Source organism: Cuculus canorus, chromosome 26 (genome assembly GCF_017976375.1).
Source record: "Cuculus canorus isolate bCucCan1 chromosome 26, bCucCan1.pri, whole genome shotgun sequence".
Lineage (NCBI taxonomy): Eukaryota > Metazoa > Chordata > Aves > Cuculiformes > Cuculidae > Cuculus > Cuculus canorus.
This window is the reverse complement of record NC_071426.1, coordinates 1559645-1583291: the sequence shown is the minus strand read 5'-3', so window position 1 is coordinate 1583291 and position 23647 is coordinate 1559645. Positions and strand designations below refer to the sequence as shown.

The 23647-nt window shown below is 46.6% G+C and overlaps 1 protein-coding gene across 4 annotated transcripts in view; it reads left to right on the top strand.

The window, feature by feature from the left end:
* The window catches only part of NSD3 (nuclear receptor binding SET domain protein 3), a 38798-nt gene extending 15504 nt beyond the window's left edge, over positions 1 to 23294 (top strand). For 2 of the 4 annotated variants that reach the window (XM_054088815.1, XM_054088816.1), the window contains exons 8-24: positions 132 to 232; positions 2593 to 2638; positions 3168 to 3298; positions 3820 to 3948; positions 4567 to 4693; positions 5368 to 5565; positions 6109 to 6279; positions 9644 to 9793; positions 12020 to 12176; positions 12699 to 12901; positions 13344 to 13456; positions 14215 to 14484; positions 14721 to 14837; positions 15206 to 15347; positions 15881 to 15987; positions 16341 to 16545; positions 18042 to 23293. In XM_054088815.1, coding sequence (XP_053944790.1) covers positions 132 to 232; positions 2593 to 2638; positions 3168 to 3298; positions 3820 to 3948; positions 4567 to 4693; positions 5368 to 5565; positions 6109 to 6279; positions 9644 to 9793; positions 12020 to 12176; positions 12699 to 12901; positions 13344 to 13456; positions 14215 to 14484; positions 14721 to 14837; positions 15206 to 15347; positions 15881 to 15987; positions 16341 to 16545; positions 18042 to 18283 — 2609 coding nt within the window. In that variant the 3' untranslated portion in view covers positions 18284 to 23293. Of the gene's footprint in view, positions 1 to 131; positions 233 to 2592; positions 2639 to 3167; positions 3299 to 3819; positions 3949 to 4566; positions 4694 to 5367; positions 5566 to 6108; positions 6280 to 9643; positions 9794 to 12019; positions 12177 to 12698; positions 12902 to 13343; positions 13457 to 14214; positions 14485 to 14720; positions 14838 to 15205; positions 15348 to 15880; positions 15988 to 16340; positions 16546 to 18041 lie in introns of those variants that run through there. The other 2 variants (XM_054088817.1, XR_008453611.1) reach the window with 2 other exon arrangements.
* The last annotated feature ends 353 nt before the right edge of the window (positions 23295 to 23647 follow it).

Below are 23647 nucleotides of genomic sequence, written 5' to 3'. Positions count from 1 at the left end.
AGAGCTTGGAACTGGAATGAAAAATAAAACATTCGAAAGAGGAGAGAGTCTTGTTTTCGTTACTTTATCTGTTGATTGGGTGCTGAGCACCATCAGGAAATCATGTAACGGAAACCTTTTTCCTTCTCCAGGTTCTGTAGAAAAGAAGCAACAGCGAAGATCGATTCGAACGCGCTCAGAGTCTGAGAAATCCACTGAAGCTGTGCCAAAGAAGAAGATCAAAAAGGAGCAGGTTGGCTTCCTCCATGTAGAGAGTTAAAATATATCGTATTCATAAATGTTGTGGCTTATCTTGGTGCCTTTTTTATTTGTCTCCATTTTCCCCACCGGGTTCCGTTTCGGACTATCCTCCATGATCCCCCTGTCAATGCCATTGCTGTCACTCTGCTACTGGCGTCCGCACAGTATCAGTCAGGCGATGGAAAATGGGAACGCAGTGATGCAAGACTCCTAACGAACCTGCCGCGTTTACCTTGAGATTTCTGTTATGAGCAAACTGATCCTGTTTCAGTAATTTCTCTTTGATTGAATTGCCACTAAGGCTCCTTCCTTTGCTCTTGATTCAGCTGCTGGTTTGTACTGAGGTGTTGTTTTTAGACTGGTTAATCTGAGCGCTTCTGAAAATGGACTCTGGATGATTTCACCTCACGATGAGTAGTCAGGCTCTTATCAGCCAAACAGACCCTCTGGGCTGTGCTGTTGTTCCTTCAGTAGATCTCACCTGTACAGGGCATTCCCTCAGTTCGGATGTCAGACACAAATGTTGTTGCTTTACAAAAAAATTACAAACTATTCTGCGTGGAAACAAGTAGAGGAGTTCAGGAGACGGACATGAATGTCAAAAAATGAATGCGCTTTTTAACAAGCTGGTCAAAGTTGTTGGTTCTTTTCCTTACACGGTCAATTTTCCTCTGCAAGGGCCTCTCCGCTTGGAACCTGAGAGTTTTATATCAATATTTGATAGCGTAGATTTACCAGTGAGAGCTTTTTAAAAGGGACAGTCAGGCTAAAGATTTATATGGGAAGGGGGAAAATGGGGTTTATCGTCTTTATTTTAATTTATTCTTTGCCCTTTGCGCTTTGTTTTGCACTTCATTCATTTCCGAGATGGAAAGTGGACCCAGTTGCTTTGTTTTTCTTCTGGGTGCTGTAGCGCTCGCATCCGTCTGCAGCAGCAGAACGCTCCAACTCTGGGAAGTTTCTTGCTGAAACTTTAAAGCGATTTTAAAGCTGGGTGTGAGAACCTGGCACGGTCCCTTCGGCCTCTCGGCACGGGGCATTGCAGCCTCTGTTTCCAAAGGAGATATTTTGTGTTTGTAAATGTTTCTTGATTTAACAAAGGTAGAAGAACCAACAATGCGAACTTCATGGATCCCCGTTAGCTTTGCTTGCTGATACTCCCCAGCTAACGGCGACTATGAATGTGAAAGTGCTTTTCTCAGGAAAAGTATATGACTAAAACTTACGCCCAGGTGCGCTGTAATGCGCTTAATCCTGAATGTATTAAGTTATAGCTAAAGAGAAAAAAAACTTACTAACTTCTTACCGATATGCAACAATATTTGTTACCCAGAAGTTTTCTTGCAACTGATTCCCAAATTAGTCTGCAACAGCTTGGTATGAAATTATAACTGGAACGAGTACAATTAATGGGACAAACTGTTAATGCTACTGTTACAGTGACGAGTGGAGAAATAAAAGTGATTGTTTAGATTCTATATTTGTATTACAAATTGTATCCTACACGAATCCTTTGTTGTATGTTTTTACCTATTGTACAACCAAATAAAATATTTTTTAAAAAAATTATAGAATAATCCTTACATATTTATGGAACGTGTTTGTACCTGGCCACGTAAGCACCCTGTAAGGAGAACTTGTAATTCTTAACCACAAAACAGGCTCTAGGCATCTGCTTTCTTCTAGCATTGTGCTGCAGCTGCCAGACTCCTAAATGTTCCCTGTGCGTGGGCAAGGTGGTCTCTGGATGTGTCCTCCTGCCGCAGGACCGAGACCGGCACCGTGCTCGCATGGTTGCGACCTTGCCTGCTTGGTGCCTGCCACCGTTGAGTTTCCAGCTGTATAGAGCGCTGCAAGGCCGTGCACAAAGCCCGTCACCGTCGCCTTGCAGCACTCTATACAGGGAGAAAGCCTGGTCCCGGGAGCCGGAGTGCCCATGGGGTAGAAGCGCCTTGGCTGGTGGTGCATTCCGAGTCCCGAACCCGAGTGTCGAGCCTACCAAGGGGAGCTCATGCTGACACTGGCATGGGGTTGTTCAGAGGCATCAGGGCTGGCTGCCAACCGAACCCCGCTTCTGCCTGCTGGACATGGATAAAGCTTTCCTGACATCTTCATGCCCAAAGAGTGATTGGAAGGACCCTTGCTAGAGAGCACATGGCTGCCTTCTGTCCTTGTGCTCAGCATAGGCAGCTAGGATTAACCCAGCGGGACACGCAGACTCGCGCTGAGGAGGGGATGGCAGCCCCCATTGGGGCTCAGAAATGCTAACACTTAACCTGAAATGTTTTCTTTTTTTAATACTAGGGAGAAAAGTTCCTCTGGTTTTAACTGTGGGTTTTCCTATTCAAACAGGTTGAGATGGTTCCGCTGGCAGCGGTGAAGACAGGACTGCAGAAAGGTGAGTTACAGAGGAAACCAACCATGCTAAAAGTTCCTGGCTCATCATGCTGTGGCACTGGTTTTGTTCTGTGTAAACACAGAGCCCAACGCTTGCTGGTGATGAACAGGATCGATGCTGGGCTGGATTTTTTGTTGTTCATTTGTTTGTGTGTCACTAGTTGGAAAGATGGGCTTTGTTACTCTACTGTAAGCACCTGAGGTCAGTCCTGGACATTTCCTAATGTGAGAAAAAGAGTATTTGCTTAGCCGTATCTTAACGATGAACAATGAAGAAGTCTTCTCCTAAGGGTTTATCCTCTGGCATAGTTGTTTAGTAGCTTCCCTTCCGCTATGTCACCACGTTCACAGTGTGTCAAAAGGTTTTCCCAAGGCAGGTTTTGGTTCATTAGCTTTTCAGGAGATTTACTGAAAATTGGGGCTTGCGAATAAAGTAGAATTTCAGGCTGTCTCTCATCTTTCTTTTTCCTTTATTATAAGCAAAGAGTCCAGAAGCTCTATTAAAACTAATTGCAGTGTGTTGTGTTAAGGTGCCAGCGAGATTTCAGATTCTTGTAAGCCTTTAAAGAAAAGGAGCCGTGCCTCGACCGACGTGGAGCTGGCAAGCTCGGCCTACAGGGACACGTCCGACTCGGACTCGAGAGGACTCAATGACCTGCAGGTAACGGCGTGTTGTTTCTCACAGGAACTCATTCCTTTACTCAGTAGAATAGCCTTTTCACTGCAGATCATGAAGTACTTGAACACTTATCTACAAATTTCATGCCTTTTATTGACTGGGAAATAACCCCAGTCTTTTTCTTCCTCACCCCCTCCATTGCTTTGATATAAAAAAGACACAATCTTGTTTTCCTACTACTTTGGCAAAACAATGGTTTAGATCACTGGCTTGGTTTGCTCTGTGGGAGGTGGTTGGATTCTTTGGAACTGGGGAATGCTGACGTGTTGGTGTAAATTAGAGACACATCTTGAAAAAATGAAATAGCTATGAGTTTTGGCTTTTACAGGTAAGAGATGTCAAGGCAGCACTTTCATTTTTGAGAGGAAGTTCAGCTTTCAGGGGCCTTGGTGTCTCTTGACATATTGAGAGATCCTCTCATCAGTGACGACTTAACTCTTTCAGAATGTGGTTGTCCTTCGCAAGGGCCTTGTTTTGAGTGCCTGGTGTTTTCCTCTTTGTAGGGCAGTTTTGGAAAGCGTTCAGACAGCCCGTCTGCAACTGCTGATGCTGATGCTTCAGATGTGCAGTCGGTGGACTCCAGCTTGTCCAGGAGAGGAACAGGGACGAATAAAAAAGACACTGTTTGTCAGGTAAATAGTGGTGCTGTAAAGGAATGAACGCTAGAGATGTCACCCATTTCCATTAGTGTGAGATGGCAGACCACAGATGACACTATTTGGTGTTAACTATCTCTCGTAATTCAACATCTTGGATAAAATATCAAGGCTTTGGGGACTTTTTATGCTCTGGAAATGATTCATGACTGCTACTGTGTGATAGAAAGCTTGAAAGCTAGCACATAGTGCTAGCATACTTGCTAGCATAAGTAGAAAGAGTAGAGTGAAATCCATTTGATGATTTTGGATAGGACAGAGTGAGAATTTTCCAGTGTTTTGGAGAGAAAATCCTGAAATCTTTTCCTAGGGAGGGAACAAGTTGCTCTCGCTCTTCAGGTGTGTGAAAGAATGAAAAATTTGGATGAGTGCTGTAGTTCCTCTCTTGTCTCTGTCCTGGCTCGTGCTGTTGTGAGAACGGGGTGCAGAACTGCTGGGATTGTCTCCAGCCCAGAGACTTGCCAGGCCTGCTGTGGGATCTAGGCCTTATCCTGACTCTGAAGAGACTCCAGCCAGTTTCTGTTTGTTGTTAACTCCTGCATTCATGCGTGTTGGGTGCCCATTGTTCTCTGACCGGCTCTCTGTCTGTTTAAGATCTGCGAGAGCTCCGGCGAGACCCTGGTGTCCTGCGAGGGCGAGTGCTGCAGCGTCTTTCACATGGAGTGTCTGGGTCTGAAACTGATGCCCGAGGAGAAGTTCATCTGCACCGAATGTAAAAATGGTGAGTCTGGAAAACAGGGAGGGATTCCTGACTTTGAGAAACCGTATTGCAGTCAGAACAAATGGAGATGGTGAGTTCCCAGGTTTGGGGAGTGTGTTTGGGTTATTCTGTCACTTTTTTTAAGCTCTGAGGCCAGATTCTCATTTGCCACTTAAGAAGTGGGGAGGGCTCTTTATCAGAGAGTGCAGGGATAGGACAAGGGGAACAGTTTTCAGCTGAAAGCTCTTCGTTTTCAGCTAAGAGATGAGATCTTAGGAAGAAATGTTTTCTTGTGAGGGTGGGGAGGCCCTGGCCCAGGTTGTCCAGAGCAGTGGTGGCTGCCCCATCCCTGGAGGGGTTCCAGGCCAGGTTGGATGGGGCTTGGAGCCCCTGATCCCATGGGAGGTGTCCCTGCCTCTGGGAGAAGGGTGGAACTGGATGGGCTTTGAGGTCCCTTCCAACCCAAACCATTGCATGATTCTGTGAAGCACCTGGTGAAAAGTAATGAACTGGGACTCTTCCGTCAGTAGCAATTTTGTAGTTGCTGTGGGTTATAGTAACTAGCTTCTCTGTCTGAAGGGATGAAGCCTCTGCCGCTCAAACCAGTGTAACTGTTGGCTTCAGAATGTTTTTAACATCTGTGCCTCAAAGGCTTGGCCCTTACAGCTGGGCTTCCTTATTCCTTCTTTTTCAAGGGGAACATACGTGCTTTTCATGCAAACTTCCTGGCAAAGACGTGAAGCGCTGCTCTGTCAGCACGTGTGGTAAATTTTATCACGAGGCCTGTGTTCGCAAGTTTGCCACCGCCCTGTTCGAGTCGCGAGGGTTTCGCTGCCCTCAGCACTGCTGCACTGCCTGCTCCATGGATAAGGACATTCATAAAGCAAGCAAAGGTGAGAGCGGAGCGAGGTGCGGGCAGCGAGAGGGAACTCAAATGCATCATAACAATAACAATCTGTGTAACTCTGCCCTCTGTGATGCAGTGTGCAGCAAAGAACGAGGATTTCCTCATTACCGAGGTCATTAACTAATATCTGTCTGGGTGTGAAGCAGCCTGAGACCCTGCCTGGATCCACAACACCAAAATCATCTGGTGTTGCTGGGTTTAATTGGAGCCAGGGGTTGGTAGGGCAAGGCCAAGGAATGGGTTTAAGAGAACCTTTGCAGAGGCCTTTAGAGTAAATATACTTGTCATGAAGAAAAGAATCATGTAGAAATTAACCAAAATACTTAAACAAAACAGGAAGATTAAACCCATGAGCTTTTTCTTTGCCGTTTTAAAGTGAAAGTTGAGTGTTAACTTTTGTGAAACTTTCTTTATTAAAGATGTAAATGTCTCTCTTAAATCCAGTTCTCTGACTGGAATAATTACTGTGATTGGTGTCCTCTGCTGTATCCTGACTGAGGGCGCGTTTTTCTGCATTTGTGTTGCCCAGGTCGCATGGTGAGGTGTTTCAGATGTCCCATCGCCTACCACTCAGGAGACGGCTGCATTGCTGCAGGAAGCTTGTTTCTGTCATCCCACATTCTCATCTGTAGTAACCATTCCAAAAGGAATCACTCCTCATCCGCTGTAAATGTAGGCTTTTGTTTCGTTTGTGCAAGAGGTGAGCACGCTGGGTTTCCCCCGGGTTTATAGTTCTACTGTGGTCATTTGTGCAGTTTAGCAATAAAAACAATGTATTCCATAAAGAAAAATTCCCTTAGGGCTTTCTGGGGTTGGAATGCTGCCTGTGATTGTTTTCTTTTGGCTTCATGAGGCTCCCACTCCCTTATTTCGGTCTGTAATATTTGCTGCTCAGGCCCCAGCGATAGGTACTCAGGCCAACTTGTGTTGCCAGTAGGGAAATGTGGGTGTGAGCCGCAATTCCAGCCATTGCAAGCTGAGTGTGGATGCTCAGTTATTTGCTGCTCACAAAATTTTAACTTTTTAAGGGTAAGAGGTCTAAATTTACTCATGAACTGGAAAAAATGATTTTAATTTATAACTGCCATCCCATTTGAGTACTCTGAAAGAAGAACATTTGCAATGCCTTATACACGTTTCACGTGGATTTTCCATATGCCAACGTACTCCTTTGTTTTTTCTTTTCCTTTTTTGCCTTTTTTTTCCCACTTTTTACTTTCATGGGCCTTAAGTGACCTGTGTTCTGCCAGGCAGCAGGTGGAAAAAGCTTTGGGGCATCAGTTGCTTCAGTCGCACCATGTGAAAAGATCGTCATTCTCTCAGATTAATGCAGTTGACACATTACGTGCTTGAATAATAACGTGTATCTTAGGCAGCAAGTCTGTGTTGGATGTGTGCTTTTCAGCAGCTCTCCAAGTCATAGAATCATAGAATTGTTTGGTTGGAAATGACCTTTGAGATCATTGAGTCCAAGTGTACCTGTCCACTACTAAACCACATCCCTGAGCATCTCATCCACACATCTTAAATTCCTCCAGGGATGGAGACTCCACCACCTCCCCGGGCAGCCTCTGCCAGGGCCTAAGTCAGTATTAAGGAAGTGTAAATGAGATGGATCCTGCGGTTCCTTGTTTTCACTTGTGTCCATTCACTTGGAGGTTTGGTATGGGGAGTATTGCCTGGGATTTGGAGGAGCAGAGTAGTAATTGCAGACCTTTGAATAGCAAGGGAAAGATGGTACCAGAATAATTTCCTTTCTGCCTCTCTCTCCTTTCTTCCCCTTTTAACATTTCCAGGCAATTTAGGAGCCATCACAAAGAATCAAGTTTAAAATAAATATTTCACAACCCCAGCAGCTTAGTGAGAAACAGCGAGTGTCTGAATGAGCCTTAGAAAAGCTCCTCTAAATGTGTAAAAGGATGTTTACATCGTACGTCAGTTTTTCTCCTGTTGTGGGAGGCATTTCAGGGCCACCCCAGAACAGGACACACGTGTTGTGAATCACAGAAGCACTGCCTAAATGTACCCGTGCAGACTGGACATTGGATGTGCTTGTGCCCTTCATTTTAGGTTTTAGAGAGCCCTGTGTGTGCTTTGTGTTTAATTTTGGTTGATGTATTACTACACGTGCAAACACACGGTCTGAATAACAAACCTCCCACGTTGCTGTGTCTTAGCAATGGAGCTGGTGGGAAGCACGTGCTGTGGCGTCCTGTGAGCAGAGATGCCCTGGGTCATCCGCATCGATGCTGCCGCTCGGGAAAACCAATACCTGTCCTGGAACATTATTGACTGAAGTGTCCAAAGCCCAGCGTAATACATGGAAATGAGTTTGTTTTCTAGTCCTGGAGTGGAACAACTGAAAACAGCTTTTGCAGTAGGCAGAGCAGTTCCAGAATGTTTTCAGCCCTTTGGGTTTATTACATATTTTGTTTCATCTGTCTAGACTCAGGCTGGCACCGGGATCAGAGATAGTGTTATAGTAGAAGGGATTGTGTGGATCTTGCTGGGTTTGAATGTCAGGTTAGGAATGGCTCTTGGGAAGGTCTAGCAGTGGCTTTAGTTGGCCCTAGAAGTATGAATGTGAAGAATTCGGTGTGGTAGGATGCTGTTTGCTTGCACTGTGCTGCTCCAATGAGGTAGGTCACAGGGCTGTAGCTGTTAAAGCCACGCTGGTGGAAATGGGACTGGTCTCAGTTGTGAAGCTGTATTTCAACTCAGGTGTGTGTGGGAAGCGGTGACAGGCTTCTGCTGTTGGAGTTACCCTAAGTAATTTGGTTTCTACCACTTTCAAAGAAGCAGCAAACAGAGCGTTGCAGGAATACTGGGGCATCTGGATGTGAGACTTGTTGTTTAATTAGGTTGAGTTGATGTTCAAGTGTTTAGTTTAGATGCAAAGCACTACTGAAGTGAGAAAGTGAAGGTATGAGACAGTCCGTAAAATATATGAACTTGCTTATCGTGAGGTACTTGAAATTCGGTATATTTTTAAGACTACTTGTTCACCTTCCTGACGTACCCTTCCCAAGCCCATTATCACTCACCTAACCTGTAGGCGTGTGTCACCTACAGCATGCGTAGGTCATACCTGGTTTATGAATCCTGAGGAGATGCTTTTCAGGTAGGCTGAGGCCGTTCTCCGTACAGCAGCGTCAGGCACAGTGTTTGGAACACTTCCCTCCGGCACTTGTCCCACTGGCGAAGGGGAGTGGTGGCAGTGCTGGTAGCTCACCTTTCCTGCTGCTGTGGGTCCTGGTTGCACCTTTCTTGCCCAGAATCACTGACCCAGCGCTGCTCTGTAGCCATAGGGCCCTCACCTGGGCTGTGTGGCTCTTCAGAGCAGTGAGGCAAAACTATTCTTGGTAGAGAAAGCCAGAGGAATGCAAGATGCTGCATTTAAACTAAAGGCAGATGCAAGAGCAGGGAGCGTGGCTGCTCTGAGGGTTGGGTTTGGCAGATGTGGGAGGGGAGGGAGCTTCACTTAAAAACAGGAGGCGTAGGGCAGAGCTTTCATCCCTTCTTTCCCCTCTGGTGCCTTGCAGAATCACTGCCGCCCTCTGTTATTTTTACCACCACTATTATAAAAGCAAAGCACTCTCACAGAAAGGTCTTGAGGCAGACGTGTGGTTCGCGGGGTGCTGAGCTCTCACGTGCAACATCTGCTGTTTGGGTCTGTAGCCCCAGCTGACGGCATGGCCATGAGCGTTACCCCCAGCTCCTCACACCAGCCTGCGCTTTTTGTTTGGGAGGGAAGGTGGCTCACACAGACAGAAAACAGATTGCTGCTCCTGTGCTTTTCTATAAAAGCACAAACTAAGTGCAGACATTCCCCTCGGCAGCAGCTTTTTCCTTGTATATTTTCCCAGCGACACTTCAGTCTTTCAAACACAGTCTCTTTCTTAGTGCAGAAACCTGCTGTCAGACTTTTCTTTTTCTTCATTTTCTGCTTTATCCATTCCCACACAAATGCATTAGCGGTGTCCATTTGGTTTGTTTTATGTTCTCCTCAACGGAATCATGGGTAGTTTCATTGCAGCTCACCTCTCTCTGTTTGTTCCGTATAGGGCTGGTAGTGCAGGACCATTCTGACCCCCTGTTCAGTTCCTATGCCTATAAGTCCCACTACCTCCTGAACGAATCAAACCGGGCTGAGTTGATGAAATTACCTATGATTCCTCCTCCTTCGTCAGCTTCCAAAAAGAAATGTGAGAAAGGTAACCGAAATAGTTTCTTTCTCTTTAATTTACTTTTGCTTTCTCTATTTCTCTCTGACTCAAGAAATGCCTGCTTGTCCAGCGCCACTTACTGCTTTGCAGTGAAATTCACTCATTGATTGTGAGCCTGTTTTCATGTGGTTGGCAATTTTTTTTTTTAATTACAAAAGGGCTTAAAATAATTACTGTCACTAAATTCTCTTTGGAAGAGGTCAAATCCCTTTGCTTTTGGAAATCTCTATGTACCTGGCCTGGGCTGTTCCAGCTCCAGGGAAGCTACGGACCCAGCAATGGGAAGAAGTGGTGAATGGAGCTCAACATTCCTGTAGTACAGTCCTTACTGGAATTATGTAAACCAGCTGCTTAAATGGGGTTTATATAGGGAGGGAGAGGGGGCATGTTCTGTCTCGGAGCTTTTAGACAGTGTGTGCAGAGCCTGAGAGAAGAAAGGGCTTTCTAGGCTGCATGTGGGTGGGTCCTGTTGCCATCCAAAGGGTGTCCGAAGGGGAAGACAGCAAGGGTTTGCCTGCGTACATGTCCCTTAGTCACTGGGCCTCACATTCCACCTCTGCCAGCTTGGGACAGCCAGTGCTCCTTCCCCTCCTTGTGGGATGGGCACTTGCATCCCAGAGAGGTGTGGGAGTGGGAATGATGGGAGAGGCTTTGTCCTGCACAGAAACTCTGCAGCTCCGGGGAGAGCGGGTGTTTGTCCCAGCTCAGGGGGAGCTGTGACATCTCAGAATGCCTCCGGGGAGGAACCTGTTGTCTGTGTAACATACTCAGATGTGGTATTTTATTCCCCACAGAGTGTTCAGAGTCGGTGCCCCATTAACCATTCGGAAGCCAGGTCCCTTTCACTGTTCCTAGGTTGAGGCTTTCCGTAGCTCCCGTAATTCCTGGAAACAAAAATTATTTTGAGCCCTCTGCTGAGCTTGAGCAATGTCTTTACTAATGCATCCTCAGAGCAAAGTGTTGATGGTTTTCCTTGCTTAGCACTGGAATTTGTGTTTGGTTGTGTTTGATTTTGCATCCCTTGGTGTTTGAGCGTGGCAAGTGCCATTCCAGTAATTCACTCTGGGGCTGTATTTCCTCTGAAATAACATTCACAAAACCCCACACTTTAAAGGTTAAAATGCTGTTACAGGTTTGGGGAGCTCAGGGTACTCCGTATGGTTGGATTGGCCTGGTTTGAGCAGAGGAAATACAGTGCTGGCCATGCACCTGACTTGATTAAGGAATGCTTTCTGTGACCGCAACAATCAATGCAATGGCTTCAAAGACTCTATAGGTGGACAAAGTATTCTGATAAGTGTTTGAAAGTTCTTTTAATATTGTGATTGAAAATGGCTTTAAATTCTCAAATCCCTCCCAGATTTTCCACCTGGGACACAAACTTGTGAATTCTTAAAAATCTATAAATTGTGAATCTATATTTTATATACTTGCATATATAAAATATTACAGCGTGCAGTGTATCAAGGCCTATCGTGTGAGCTGCTTTGGTTGCTGAGTGGCTTAGAGCTGTGCTCTGGCTCCCCACATTTCATACACCTACCAAAATATCCGCCAGCCAAAACAACTTTTGCCGAAATCAGCATAAACCTCAGAAATTGCTGTTAGCCGCTGCGCTCGGGTTTCCTTTGTGCACAAAAGGAACTTTGGGGGTGGGGACAACTGCATGGTGTCTCGTTCTGCATTGCGTACTGTGCTCATACTGGTAAACGCTTCATTCTGTGGTATGAACTCCCGAATTATTTGGTGCTGCCCTTGGTACAGAAAAGCATTGATCAACCTGTAGACTGCAGGGGTTGATGGGCACTACTGGATCACTGGGGGATCCAGCCATAACAATGTTGATTGGAAAAATCTGGTTGTGTGTGATGGATTTAGCCATCACCAAAGACAGAGAAGCAAACAGCACTGCGTTTGGATGTGATGCTTCCCTTGGGAGCGGTGCTCTTCTGCCAGCTCACCTTGTGTTTAACAAACTCTGTGCTGCTCTGCTGCGCGTCGCTGCTGTGGCTGAGAGTCGCAAACTGCGCACCAGGCTGCGCTGCAGTTCCATAGCCAACATTGTTAAGGTGACTCGATCCCTTTCTTTTGCCTTTTTTTCCTGGGGGGCCAACGAGGACATGGAGTGGGTGGTGTAAAATTCCTGTCCGTTGCTGTGCACAGGGGAGGTGAATCCTTACCTCTATAAACCAAGCAGGGTTTCTTTGTTTAAAGGTGGAAAACTGCTGTGCTGCGAGTCCTGCCCAGCTTCCTTCCACCCCGAGTGTCTCAACATAGAAATGCCCGAAGGATGCTGGAATTGCAATGACTGTAAAGCGGGCAAGAAGCTGCGTTACAAGCAGATCGTATGGGTCAAGCTTGGGAATTACAGGCAAGTTGGTTGTTGTTGGGTTTGATGCGTCGGGTGTTTTTAATGCTCTGCAGAATTACAGGAAAACAGTGCAGTGCAGTCTTTGTGAACATACAACCATTCCATCTATGTCACTCGTTAAATTAAACTCTCCTGCTTTTACCAGGCAATGGTGGATGCTTGTTTATGCCTGGATTTGCTCTGTAGAGTGTAGCAGGGATACGGGAATCCAGGGGCTGCTCACAGAACCAAGATGTCCTGGCTCGTGTTTGCTGTTGGTCACCTGCAGGAACACGAGTGTTTGTTGGTGACTTAGAAACCCACTCGCGTGCCACCCATGTTCTTACAGGGCTTTCCTGAAATCTGGAGTGAGAACTTTCCCTCTTTTGCACGGTACTGCCGGAGGGAGCCTTGACTGCCTACGGAAGGAGCTCATTCCTTTAAGAGAGGAAAACGGGCTTGTATTTTTCCCTTCAGCGAAAGTGGAAATCTAAAGCTGTGGGTCAGGGAACTTACATCCTTCTCTTTTTCCCTGCTTTCCAGGTGGTGGCCAGCAGAGATCTGCAATCCCAGGTCTGTGCCTCTCAACATACAGGGCCTCAAACATGATATCGGGGACTTCCCAGTATTTTTCTTTGGTTCACATGACTACTATTGGGTACACCAGGGCAGAGTTTTCCCTTATGTTGAAGGAGATAAAAGCTTTGCTGAGGGGCAAACTAGTATTAACAAGACCTTCAAGAAAGGTAAAATCAAACAAAGTTTATAGCGGTTTATGACAAATTCCACGTGTTTGTGTCTCCATCACCACTTAACCTGCATGGGAATATGATGTAATTAGTGTTCTGTGTTCACATACAATTGCAAACCTTATGTAGATCCCTTGACTGCAGATAAAATGTGTTTCTTTAAGTGCCTACTCATTGTTTATCGTTGGGGGCAAGTTCAGTTCTTCCGCAAATTGGGAAGCACTAAGATGGAGCTTGGGCTCTGCTGCATGATGTCATTGTTTGGTATCTCTACCTGGCGATAGATTCATTATATACTACAATAACTCATTTTTAGCTTGTGTTTTTCTTTATAGAGTTCTTTTCCTAGCTTTTAAAGACATGTCAATGTGCATACATGTGTACATACGATGAACAGCAGCTGGTGCTAATGGTTTCCTGTTTTGAACTCCCTTCACAGCACTTGAAGAAGCGGCAAAGCGCTTCCAGGAGCTGAAAGCACAAAGAGAAAGCAAAGAGGCATTAGAAATTGAAAGGAATTCAAGGAAACCTCCACCTTATAAACACATTAAAGTGAGTTGGCTTCTTTCTATTCCTACTTTTATTCTGTGCATGGGTGAGCTGTGTATTCGAACTGATGTTCAGAACAATTCCAGCTTAAGGAGATTCAAATAAATCATTTTGCTGCTGCTGCTTCTTTCAAGAAATTTTTGTTCTGTCTTATAGCACCATAAAACAGTTTTTTAGAAGAATATCTATGGGAGTCAACAGCTGAGAATTTTGCTGGTTGTAAGCTCATCTTGTGTCTCTGACACTCGCTGCCTGGTTACAACTCACTGAATGTTGTTAATGCTGAACTCTGTTAGAAACCAACTGCTCACCCTGCTGCAGTCTAACTCACACCAGCGGCTTTGGAGACATAGGGCTCTGTGTTGTTCCTGTAACGTCTTTAGCTGTAATTAGAAGAAGTCCCAGTGAGGCGCTAGTTAACCTCGGTGTGCGTGGGGTTACTGGGGCAGGAATTTTCCTGGGAGAGGCTCACACTGTACTGTCTGGAGTTACAAGTTTTGATGTTCCTCACTCAAATCTCTAGCTGTTGGGCTTTCAGACCAGTCCATGTCACCAGTTAAGTAGCAGTAGAGTGGCAACTACCATCTGTGAAAGCCCACATATGTCTGCTGCTGAACTACAGGGTCACACGATTCTTCACATGAATCTGGAGGAAAAACTGTTCTTTTCCTGTTGGTTGATGATTGGCCTCTGACAAAGACGTTAAGTGTGTTCTCTGTGTGTTGTCTTGCTCATGTATTGAGTTTTCCTTTGTTCTGCAGTCCAACAAGGTAATTGGGAAGGTTCAGATCCAGGTGGCCGATCTGTCAGAGATCCCTCGCTGTAACTGCAAGCCGTCGGATGAGAACCCCTGTGGCCTGGAGTCGGAGTGTCTGAACAGGATGCTGCAGTACGAGTGCCACCCCCAGGTGTGCCCGGCGGGCGAGCGCTGCCAGAACCAGTGCTTCACCAAACGCCTCTACCCGGATGCCGAAATCATAAAAACTGATCGGCGTGGATGGGGGCTCAGGACAAAAAGGAGCATTAAAAAGGTAGAATCACAAAAGGGGTTACTCAAGTCCATCCTTACAGTGATACACGAGCAGCATTTTCCTGTCAGTGGTTGCTTGAAGTCGTTGCTTGCCTGTGAGATGATTCTGTTTTAATGCTTTATGTGAGGAGTAGAATATATTTTTATAGGAAATGCTTTTTTCTGTACTGCTTCCCTGTGTCACCGTAACAAGTGGTAAGTGTGGATCTCTTATTTATGTTTTCCTTTACTTTTCAGGGTGAATTCGTGAATGAATACGTTGGCGAGCTGATTGATGAAGAGGAGTGCAGGTTGCGGATCAAACGTGCACATGAAAACAGCGTAACCAATTTTTATATGTTGACTGTAACCAAGGTGAATATTACAGCTTGGTCAGCATCATCTGTCTGGGGTTGGAAGCGGGGGCAAAGTGCTGGCAGAAGCATCCCTACGGGGTTGATGTCCTACAGACACACGGGTCGGGTGCGAGGGTCACATCTGTTTTTCTTGATACTGGAATGTGTGAACAAAAAATGGAACAAAAAGCTGCATCTCGGGGTATGTGCGCTACACCTGTTTCACTGCTGTAAGCACAAATACTCGGATACTTCTCCGTCCAACTCACTCTTAACTAATTCACAGTAAGCGTGTGCTTTGCTGCCTTAGCCATTAGTAGGCACTCATCAGCAGGAAACCTTTTTTGTTTGTAAGTACTAAACATGTCTCTGGCTTTTCCTTGGAAGGACCGGATAATCGATGCTGGCCCAAAGGGGAATTATTCTCGCTTTATGAACCATAGTTGTAATCCAAACTGTGAAACGCAGAAATGGACGGTGAACGGTGACATTCGAGTGGGGCTGTTTGCTCTCTGTGATATTCCTGCAGGTAAAACCCATGGCACTGCTTTGCACATGTACTTCTGTCTCAAAACAGATGAGTTCCTGACTTGGCCAGGTTGTTTTTTTTACTGAAGTTAGTTCATACCTTTGATTTATAGGGATTTTCTCATTCGCTGCAGTGGAGACAAGCATTTGAGTTGCAGTTCTAGCAGAGAACTTATAGTTAGCAGCTTTCAGCTTCAAACTCTTTCTGTTGAAGCTCTCTTAAGGGCTTGCTGCAGTAGAGTGTTAACTCTGTCACATAAACGCTTACCATAGCATTGATGATTTCACCAATTACCTTTCCCCTGATCTGTTGTTTCCTGGGGTTGCTGTGACCATAAAGCTGCCCCTTACGTCTGATCTCTGCAGAATTCGCTCCTAAGGCTCGTTAAACTAATGCGTCGGGTCAAGCGTACTCTTTTTAAACACATTGCTGCTAGATTTTGCAGACCATGAAGAGATAAAGGCTGACAAAATGCTGTTGTCACCAGCCATTCCTCAGTGTCTGTGGGTGAATTGTTTTCCTTTATGTTTTAGGGATGGAATTAACATTTAATTATAATCTGGATTGCCTGGGCAACGGTCGAACTGAATGTCATTGTGGAGCAGAAAACTGCAGTGGTTTCCTTGGAGTGCGGCCGAAGGTATGTAGGTGAAAACTGAAGCTTCTCTTCCCAAATCCAGAGATGTAGTGAGAGCAGAGCAAGGGAGGGGGGGTTGATTTGCTTAACATTTTACTTTATGTAACACTTTCCACCCTTGAAGGTCTCTAAAGATTTTACTGTCGTGCTGTCCTGTCAAGGGTGAGGTTACTTTACCAAACTATGTTTATTCAGATACTTCTGGATGGGCATTTCTGCCTTTTATAGCTTAATAATTTTGGAACGGGTTTAATTTAAGCGGTGTTCATGCAAATGATCACCCTTAGTTGATGAAGATAATTCTAATGGCAGGGATTTATAAAGTGACTGTGTGCTGTGATCTTTGTCATTGCTAGACAGCATTTGCAACGGCAAATGAGGAGAAGGTGAAGAACGCAAAACTAAAGCAGAAGAAACGGAAAATAAAAACAGAGCAGAAGCAGATGCATGAAGACAACTGTTTCCAGTGTGGAGATGGGGGAGAACTGGTCATGTGTGACAAGAAGGACTGTCCCAAAGCGTACCACCTCCTATGCCTTAACCTGACTCAACCACCTTTCGGTGAGTCCCGTGCCTTCCTGGTCACCTTCCCCATCCTGCATCCAGGTCGTGCTTGGGCTGAAACACAGGGTGCATTTACATCAAATGCAGAACATTCGCTGCTCAGTGCTGCTCATCTTTTAGAAGCAGGACAAGTGGCAATGTTCCTAAGAGAGAACCTGTGGATAGACAGGCGTTGCCATACTTTTGATGTTCTTGTTGCATTTCTTTCTTGTATCACATTTCCTCTGCATATTTTGTTTGAAACCTAAGCATCGTTTTGGTGTCCAAAGTCACCAAGCGCAAATCGAATGATAGTTCAGACCTCTGACATAGTAAGCATGAAGTGTAGGGCTTGATTAATCAGTAAATGTGTTTAAATTATCTGCTGTATCCACATGGCACACAACTTCCATCTGACTTTTCCCATGCTAAGGCATAGCTTTTTCTAGCTAAGGCTCAGTATTCCGCAATATAGCATCTTAATCCGATTGCAGGATTTTGTAAATGCCCTTATCTCTTTAATCTTCCCGATTCCAAAGACTTTGGTGAAAATAATTGGAAGTCCAGATGAGTCTGTGATTAAATTAACTAAAGGGCTGCCATGAATGAAGCCTGATCTGTCACGTGCCTTTTCAGCATGGTAGAAACAGGGAAGCTGTCCTCAAAGTAGCCGACAAATAGAGATATGATGGCATCTTAGCACTGAAAGCAGCCTGAGTTGGGTTTTTGGCTTGGCTTTGTTTTCCTTTGAGGTTCAGGGTGGGGTGAGGCTGGCCTGAAGAGAGAGGCACGTTCCGAGGTCATTGGAGGTCTGGGATCCCATCCTGGTGCTGTTCTTGCCCTCTGGGATGGGGGTCTCAGCAAGTTGTCACCACGGTGTGTCCTGTCCCTGTGAAGGAGCACGCTCTGTAACCCGGCCAGAAGGGATCGCAGCGAGGTTCGGGCACAGCAGCAAGAAGCTGTTGGTTGTCCCTTTGTGCTCTTGCTCAGTGTGCCTGCCACTGTGTGACAGCTCAGCACGTGGCCACACAAATAGGTGCCTGAAGGGTTTAGGAGATTTATGCTCATTTTTACCCAATTTATTCTTCTCTGAGCTGTCTCTCGCATGTCTAACAAAACATTCAGTCCTCTATGTTAAAGTGTGCTGCAGCTGAACTAAACCTGATTTGGAGCGAGGACTGTGTCCGATCAATATGAGATGCTCCCAAGTCTGAAAAATGTCCAAAACAAATGCCCCACCTTGGTGTCTTGATGCCAGAGGAGGCTGATCTGACTGTTTTCAGCTCTGATTACGGATGCAGTGATGTTTTAAAGCGTAACAAATGCAGAATGACTAAGAACTGTTTCCAGTCAGAGTCGTCTGAATGAGAAGCAGAAGCAGCAAGATGTTTTCTGAGTGTTCTTCGCATTCCTCTGAATGGTTACAGCTTGGGGAAGGGGTTAAAGATCAATGCTGTCCCCAAAATGCACTAATCTCGGCTTTCTCTCTCTCTCTTCTCCCCTCCCATCCTCAGGAAAGTGGGAATGTCCGTGGCATCAGTGCGACGTCTGTAGCAACCCTGCGGTTTCATTCTGTGAGTTTTGCCCTCATTCCTTCTGTAAGGATCACGAGAAGGGAGCCCTGGTGGCCTCAGCGCTGGACGGCCACCTCTGCTGCTCCGCACATGACCCCAAATCTCCTGTGGCCCCCGAGTACTGGAGCAAGATAAAGTGCAAATTGGAACCGCAGAGTCCTGCCGAAGAAGGAAAGGAGTGAATTTGCTCAAACACAAACAAGGGAGGGGAGAAGAGGGGCAAACAGGCAATGAACTTGGAGAGACTGCTATGACACATTCAGTCTTTGTCATCGGAGCCGTCGCGTATGAGCTGGGAACGGGACCATTTAACCTTAGCAAGCAGAAGCAGGCGGCGGTGTTGGGTTTTTATTCAGTCTTTCTTTTACCCTTGAATGTGCTGCAGCAGCTCTTACCATCGGAAACCAGAAACGTCTTGGCCTTCAGAGGAGAACGTAGACCTTTTGACAGTGAAAAGAATATTCTGTTTAAAATCTTTGGGTGTAGAAAGCGAAGCATAGCAACGTATTTATTTATTTAATTTTTAAAGGGTGTTGAAGATCTGATTTTGATCAATCAACATGTTTTTAAAAAACAAAATAGGAAAGCCAATGTAACTTTTCTGTCTGGTTTATGGCAGGAGTAAAGCCTCCCCACACTAACATTGAGATGCCGTAAAGGCAGATGTGGGTTTCAGACCGCGTGGCCCCGAAATGCCTCCATTCCCTTACTTGTTTTTAAAGGCATTTTGAGAAGGTAGGGAATGTATCACGTTAACTTATGAGTATCATCGTAAAGCTTTTCCTAGGAGAAATCAGGTGTGTGGCTTCCTGGGAATGCTCGTAACACGAAACCTGGCGTTGTTTGAGGAGGGGAGAAATCATGGTTTCTGGCTGGAGAGCTGTAATCGGTGTTTGCAGACAGGTGGAAATTCAGAAGGAGCTTCATTTGCACAGTGGTAATTCCTTTATCCCACTTCCTTTGGAAAACCTCTGTGGTTAGGAGAGCCGCCTGGCCGCAGTCCTGTCCTGCAGCGCGCTGGGAACTGGAGTCTTCACGCTGCCAGTGGAAGCTCTGCCACTGACATCTGTAGGTGGAGGGCTGTGCTGTGCATGTGTGCATCACCTGCCCGCTCTACCCTTTTTTCATGGCTGTTACCCTGTCGGGATTCCTTACTGTCGCCTTCTCAGACTCCCCTTGGCTTCCAAGGAAACTGGAGCACTTACGGAATCCAACCCCTGTTTGCTTTGATGGAATGTTTGGATTTTATTTGCTGAGATATTCCAACTTTAATTTTCATTGTTAATGGAGGGAAGAAAAAACTCAGTGCTTTTTAGTGCACAGGGTATTTTTCTGTCTGGGAAATAGGCTGTGGTCATGGGAGCCTCGTGAGGCAGCGCGCTCTGTTCCTCAGCAGAGACAGGTCCCTTCCATGAGGCTTCTAAAGTGGTTTAGCTGGGTTCCTGCTCCAGACTTTCTTTTCCAGATCTATTTTCCTCCATTCCTTGTGCAAGGAGCCCAGGGAGACCGGTTTTCCTAGGTTGCAGTTGATCCTTGGTGAACCTCCTGCCCTCATCCACCGTGCATCCCCCTGCCCTGGCAGCGTTAGAGAGGACTTGAGGCTTGTACACAGCTCTTTGCTAGCTTCGGGCTGGCTTTGTGCTAATGGGCATTGAAAATAATCCTGAATGAATAGAATTAATCTCAGCTGTTGCTGGCATCTGGCTAAATTAAGCCTCTGAATTAAGAATTAAGAACCTTGTCTCTCACGAACCTGCAGGAACGTGCTGACTTCTCAGCTTGAGAAAAGCAGTAGCTGGAAAAGTCCAGTGGAGGTTCCGGGCACGTCTTTCCCCTGGCTGCTTCCTTCACTTTATTGACAGGAGGAAATACTTTGTGTGCAGCTGTAAAATGCTGGAATACACTACAGTCTGCGCAGCTCCTGTGCTGCTGAGCCGGGCTGGCGGCTCCCTCCTTGAGGCTCCGAGGCGCTGCGGTGTAGCGGGAGCCGGGGGGCAGCTTGGGGGGCTGTTGGGATGCGCAGAGCCCTTCCTCGCAGTGCTGCTGCCGCGGGGGTCGAACACTAAACCTTGCTTGGAAGTAGCGCTGCATTTTAGTGTTTTTTACAAAAAAAAATTTACAAAAGGATTTTATTTTTCTTAATACTTTGTGTGATCAAATGTCTCTTTTTAAACTCTTACTGGGGTTGGTGAACCTTTGCAGAACTTCCAGCCGCAGCTTTTGCTGCAGCGTCTGCGAGGCCCGATGTGCTTACCTGTAATTATTTATGAGGCTTGGTAACGTTGAAATGATTTTCTCTTGGGAACTCAAAGCACTTGGAATATCAGATACGCTGTTGTGTGGGTGTACCTACGCGCTCTCTTCATTCCGTGGCTGTGGTGACTTGCTGGCCAGAGGAAAATAGTGTGGCAGCACCAGAATGCCCTCACGAGCGGTTGACAAGCGTCACCACGCACGATGCGCTGCTGTGCTGGTGTGCCAAGTGCTGTGGAACACAGGAGGTGCACAGAGGGCTTAAAAACATGTGAAATGCTGTGAATTGAGGTCTGCTGCTACGCTGGTGCCACAGCACTTGGTGTCTCGGGTGACTTCTCTTTCAAACTTTCTACAGGTGCTCCTTTTTTCCACCATAAAAAAAGATCCGTAACAGCCAGCGGCTGGGCTTGAACCTAAAGGGAAAATCAGAGATGGGTTTAAGAGCTTGTACACCTTAGGCACAAAAAGTCTGGACAGGGTTTCATGCTGTTGGAGAGGAGGCAAATCTTTCAAAAACCTTTAACGTTCTGAGATATGAAAATACCCAATTCCGAGTGTTTTGGTACCTGGAGGGGGTTGTTCTTTATGCCAAACAAAAATGTTAAAATATATATTTTAATCACATCTTTGCAAACTAAATAACAATAATGGGATTCCTTTCTAAAGGCAAGATTTCACCGCTGGGGAGGGGGATTTAGTGGAGGGGGAGGCAGCTGCCGGGTGCCGTTCGTGTGCTCTTGGGCAGTTGGGTTGGATCCTGCTGGAGCCGGGCAGAAAACCTGCTGCTGGTTTCCCTGGAGAACTCCAGGCTGCAGTTGGAGGCTGTCAGTTGTTCCTCACCCAGAATGCAGTCACCCCTTTCCCTTTCTTTTAAGTCTCTGGGATAGCAGCAGGGGTCCGCGGAGCCCCTGGCTCTGCCGCCTGGGCCACGTCTGCGCCGCTCTGTGAGAGGAATGGGGTTGGGGGTTTTCCAAACAGGTGGTGCAAACAGGAGTGATCGTAGCTTCCAGATTATCATTGTGAACCTGTCCTGCCGCCCAGGCTGCTGAAGGCGTTTACAGCTCAGGAAGGATGGCATAAAGGCGATTTTGTGGGCAAATTACCTTCTCTGGTCACCACCATGGTCTTGAGAATCTGTTCATGTGGAGTCGTGGGGCTGGAATAGTTAATTTTGGCCTTTATTCTTAAAAAAAACTTCTTGTATCTTAATTTCAGGATAGAATGGGAAAGACACAATTACCAGGCGTAATTAACAGTGAGCATAAAATCTGTATATATTGAACCTTTACAGAACTACGGGGTGGGGGGTGTCCAGCACCGGTACGAAGTCGTCACTTTAACATGGAAACCTCTGCCTCATTGAATTCAGGGTTTAACGTACTTGAAGCTCTGCGGTTCCTTACACGGCTTTTTTTATTTATACATGACTTGTTTTGTACCCATTGACAATGTCTTTGACCTCCCCAAAGGTTCCTTTCCCGCTGTACAGTGAAGCTATGGCAAACGGGAGAGTTTCCCAAAGCAGCTGTCTCGGACCTGTGTGTGTTCCCGTGTCCTGCATGCGAGACGGCAGCCTCGGAGCGATGCTGTCCGTTTGCTTTCCGTTTTCCATCGCCTTTTCCCCTCCCCTACCATTTACCTTTGTGTAGCAGAAACATTTGCACTCACAGTACACTCCTAGACGTTGGATGTGTTCACAACGTTGTTCTGAGGAAAAAAAAAAAAGGAAAAAAAGGAAAAAAAAAAAAGCTGTTTGCTATTGTATTCGATTCCTGAAGCTCGGGTCCGCATTCCCCTGCGAGGGGCCGACTCCTTGCTCCGGAGGAGCCGTCGAGCTGGAACTGTGCGTGCTTTGCCTCGAAGGCTTCTGTAATCAATGTGAACTCCAAAAGGGAAAACGCGTGTGAATTTGCCAAAGCCATTGATCCCCTCATTCCCTCTTCCTGGTGTGGCACGAACTGCCGGGGGTGCTGCCGTTCCTTGGGCTGTCCTCTCCACCTGGAGAAGATGCCGGTGGTCGGCCCTCTCCAGCTGTCCTCGTACCGCCGGGCTCTCCGGAGCGGTTTCACTCGCTTTGGGGATATCGATGGGCTGGATGAGGTGAAGGTTCCCCCTCAGCGGTGGAGCCGCCTCTCGTTTCTGGTGTGGCCGTTCCTTTCCCAGCGAGCTGGTGGTGCTGCCGCAGGAGCCGAGGTGACGCCGCGCTGTTCCCGCCAGCAGGAAGGGCTTCGTCCAGCGTGGGGCTGCGCGTGTACCCGGGGCTGCTGGTGGAAACCGCCGCCGCCGGTCTCTGCACGAGCGATGTTGCACAACACGGATACCTGCGGATTCCATTCCCGTGTGCTCTGTGAGGATGCCCTTTGTAGAGTCGTTATTTCTGTAGACTTTTATCTGTAACAAACTTTGTAGATTCTGTGAAATGTTATTTTACCGAAATCACTCAGTCTTCACTAGCAAAGCATCGATATTCACCGACGTCGATTACTCGGGAGTTCTTAAGAGGTTGACTGGAAGCTCTTGACACTAACGAAGTAGCGTGGAATTCCCTGGCGCTGCTCCGCAGGGGCATTACCGTTCCATGACTTGATGTTGCCGCATAGACTTTGGGATATACGATATTTTGGGGGTTTTGTTGTTCGGCCGATGTTCTCTTGCCTCGTGTGAAGCCCGTGAAGCCGGGATCCCTGTACATAGCCGCGTCCCGGCACCTGCGCGTAGCGTCCCTAGAGCTGCCTGTACGATTTTAGCTTCTCCTCAGTGTCCGTGATGGTAGAACATATAATTTTTGTACATTATATTTACTGAGATGTCGCCCCTTTTTTTATTTTACAAATACTTTGGAATTCAGATGTGGTTTTTTGCTTCCCGTGAGGATTCATTTGGAAAGGTTTTTAATGACATTCCACTGATTTGAACGTTTGCTTGAGGTTGACTTCAATAAATCGTTCTGAATGTGCTGAGGTCCCAGCGCCGTTCCGAGGTCCGAGCGCTGCTCCGAGCTGCCGTGGGGAGGGACGTGGGGGCTCCCCCTTCCCAAAGGAAGGCAAAGGATGGGAAGGGAAAGGGTGAGAAGGGAAGGGGTGAGAAGGATGGGATGGGAGGGGATGGGGTGAGAAGGAAAGGGAAGGGGTAAGAGAAGGGATGGTGTGAGAAGGGGCAAGAAGGGAGAGGATGGGATAAGGAGGGTGGGATAAGAAGGGAGAGGGTGGGATAAGAAGGGATGGGATGAGATGGGGTGGGGTGAGAAGGATGGGAAGGGAAAGAGTGAGAAGGGAAGGGAAAGGAAGGGG